This window comes from Cladophialophora psammophila (genome assembly GCF_000585535.1).
Source record: "Cladophialophora psammophila CBS 110553 chromosome Unknown aczJe-supercont1.4, whole genome shotgun sequence".
Classification (NCBI taxonomy): Eukaryota; Fungi; Ascomycota; class Eurotiomycetes; order Chaetothyriales; family Herpotrichiellaceae; genus Cladophialophora; species Cladophialophora psammophila.
Window position 1 is genome coordinate 1,087,680 of NW_006912925.1, and position 2,782 is coordinate 1,090,461.

Below are 2,782 nucleotides of genomic sequence, written 5' to 3' on the forward strand. Positions count from 1 at the left end.
ATCCTGAGTGCTCGATTGCTTTTGGAAATAGGTGTGCAAATTCAGCTTCAATAGAACTAGCGCATTGACCAAAAACAGGGGGAAAACGGTCTACTTTGGAGATTATTGACCCAATTATTGATTCATAAGCCTGTTTGAGCTATCAATACTGCCAGTTGTGGAAATATTTATAAATCTGCGGCAATTGATCATTTATAAGTACCGCCATCAGGAGTATGTGCTAACGGTCTCGATTCTACATATATCAGCATCGTTGCTACAATGACTATGAAAGCGGATGTGTCAACAGAGGCAGAAGGCCCCCTTGGGGGCCTTCAATCCGCCCGATCAACCTTGCGACTCGAACAGATTGCAAACCTTCGTGCTCTCGGCATTGGTAACCATATTGGCTTGCCCCAGTTGCTGGTTTGTGGGGATCAATCTGCAGGGAAAAGCTCAGTGCTGGAAGGGGTAACAGGCATCCCATTCCCCAGGCAAGATGGTCTCTGCACAAAATTTGCTACGGAGATTTTGTTACAACATTCAGCTGTAGAGCAATTCATCGATGCGTCAATTATTCCATCACCAATCCGACCAGACGAAGACAAGGAAAGGTTCACCACATTCCATCGTCGGCTGCACGGATTCGAAGATTTACCAATGGTGATCGAAGAGGTCGGTCGGTTGATGGGCATTCGAGGTGTCGGTGGTAACGAAGTTGGACCGGCATTTGGGCTTAATGTACTTCGTATTGAGTTCCATGGTCCAGTCGGCCTGCACCTAAGCATTGTTGACGTTCCAGGCCTGATCGCGGTACCGAATGAGGAGCAGACAGACGATGATGTGGAGACCGTCCATCGCCTGGTCGATAGCTACATCTCCAATCCTCGAACCATTATTCTGGCGGTTGTGCAGGCCGGGAATGATATTGCAAATCAGAGCATCATCAAGAAGTCTCGCCAATTTGACCCCGATGGGGAAAGGACTGTAGGTATCATCACGAAACCGGACCTAATCAACCAAGGTTCAGAGAAGCGGATTGCTCTACTGGCATCCAACAAAGATACTACAAAACTCAAGCTGGGGTTTTTCTTGGTCAAAAACCCTGCACCAAATAAACTAACGAAAGGCATCACGCCTGAGCAGAGACAAAAGGACGAGATCCAGTACTTTCACACTTCTCCATGGAAAGAGCAGTTACTGGATCCTGATCGACTCGGAGTCCTGGCTTTACGAAAGTTTCTTCAGAAGCTTCTTAACACGCATATCGAAAAGGAAATGCCTAACGTGCGAAAGGATGTGAGGGAGCTGCTTCAGAAGACTGAGTCTGACCTCGCTAACATGGGAGAAGAACGCGATAGTCCCTCTAAAATGCGGATGTTCTTGACGAGGCTGGCAATGGCATTCCATCAGCGGGTAACATCTGGATTGAACGGCACATACGACGATATCGACATGGCATTCTTCGCTTCTCATCATCAACACCCCTCTCACCGTCTGCGTGCTACTGTTCAAAACCTTAATACGAAATTCGCAGAGACGATGAGAGAGCGAGGAGGAAAACGCCGCGTCGTTTCAGATGACCAGTCTGACATAGATTTAGATGAACATGACAATGTCCAAATAGTGCTATCTAAGAATCAGATGAAGATGTGGATTCGCGAGGTTTGAATTGCGATATGATGATGATCTCGAACGGGTTACTCATGTTCTCTCCTAGGTGTATCAATCCAGTCGAGGTAAAGAGCTTCCAGGAACATACAATTATGTTCTACTCGCAGAGCTATTTCATGAACAGTCTTCCCGATGGCTAAGCATTGCTGAAGAGCATATGCACACTACTGGAAGTATTGTTCGCGATTTTGTGGAGGCAGTCATCCGCCATACAAGCCCTGATCAAAGCGTCTCGGATGAGATTATAGAATTGGTCAGAATAAGTCTGCATGAAAATATGAGACATGCTGCAGAAGAGCTGCAAAAGCTGTGGTAGGATGAGCAGTATCACCCAATTACCTATAATCACTACTTCACCGACAATATTCAGAAAGCTCGTCAGTAAAGTACCAATGATGCCGTAAAACGTGCTGTGGTTGAGACCAGGGACCAGGAATGGCACGGAAAATTGCACATCAGTAATATTCAGGGGGATATTGAACGATTCCTGACCGGCTTACAACAAAGGGTTCAAGTTAATATGACTGAGCAGGCTTATGATGAGGCCCTATCAGGACTTCAAGCGTACTATAAGGTACAATGGAGAATCTTAGGACTACGCTAAAGCTGACTGAGTTAGGTTGCGATGAAAACCTTTGTCGATAATGTTTGTAGGCAAGTGGTGGAACGTCACATTACTCGCCCACTACCATTGATCTACTCCGCGGAGAAAGTTGCTAGACTCTCTGATGAAGAATTGTGCCGAATTGCTGGTGAGACACTCGAGACGTCGGCGAAGAGAAAGCAGCTACAGGAACTACGGCGAAACTTAGAGATGAGTCTCCAGGAGCTGAGCCGCTCAACCGTCGCCTGATGATAAATTGGGCAAGGAGGACTGACTGCTCGAAAGGTTGGAGAAGTGTGAAAGTGCTGTATCTCGTCCTTTTGTCTCTGTTCAGGTTGTTTTTTTGTCTTCGCAGATTTTATTTGGTGAATTGGCAAAGTATCCCAATCTTGTGACTAGACATTACGTCCTTTCAACAAGGATCAATGCAATCTTATACGATTCTGAAAGTGGGGCGATAGGCTTTGAAAAGCCGTTTTGATGAAAAAAATTGAATCACGTGAAAATGGACTGAAGAAAGTCTGG

At 46.0% G+C, this 2,782-nt stretch overlaps 1 protein-coding gene across 1 annotated transcript; it reads left to right on the plus strand.

Moving 5' to 3' along the window:
- Positions 1 to 261: 261 nt before the first annotated feature.
- A1O5_03315 (uncharacterized protein) lies at positions 262 to 2,506 on the plus strand (the record flags this gene model as incomplete). The annotated part of the gene is made up of 4 exons (XM_007743927.1): positions 262 to 1,644; positions 1,700 to 1,965; positions 2,080 to 2,227; positions 2,273 to 2,506. 4 exons carry the CDS (start codon positions 262 to 264, stop codon positions 2,504 to 2,506), a joined length of 2,031 nt encoding a protein of 676 aa, XP_007742117.1.
- Positions 2,507 to 2,782: the final 276 nt, after the last annotated feature.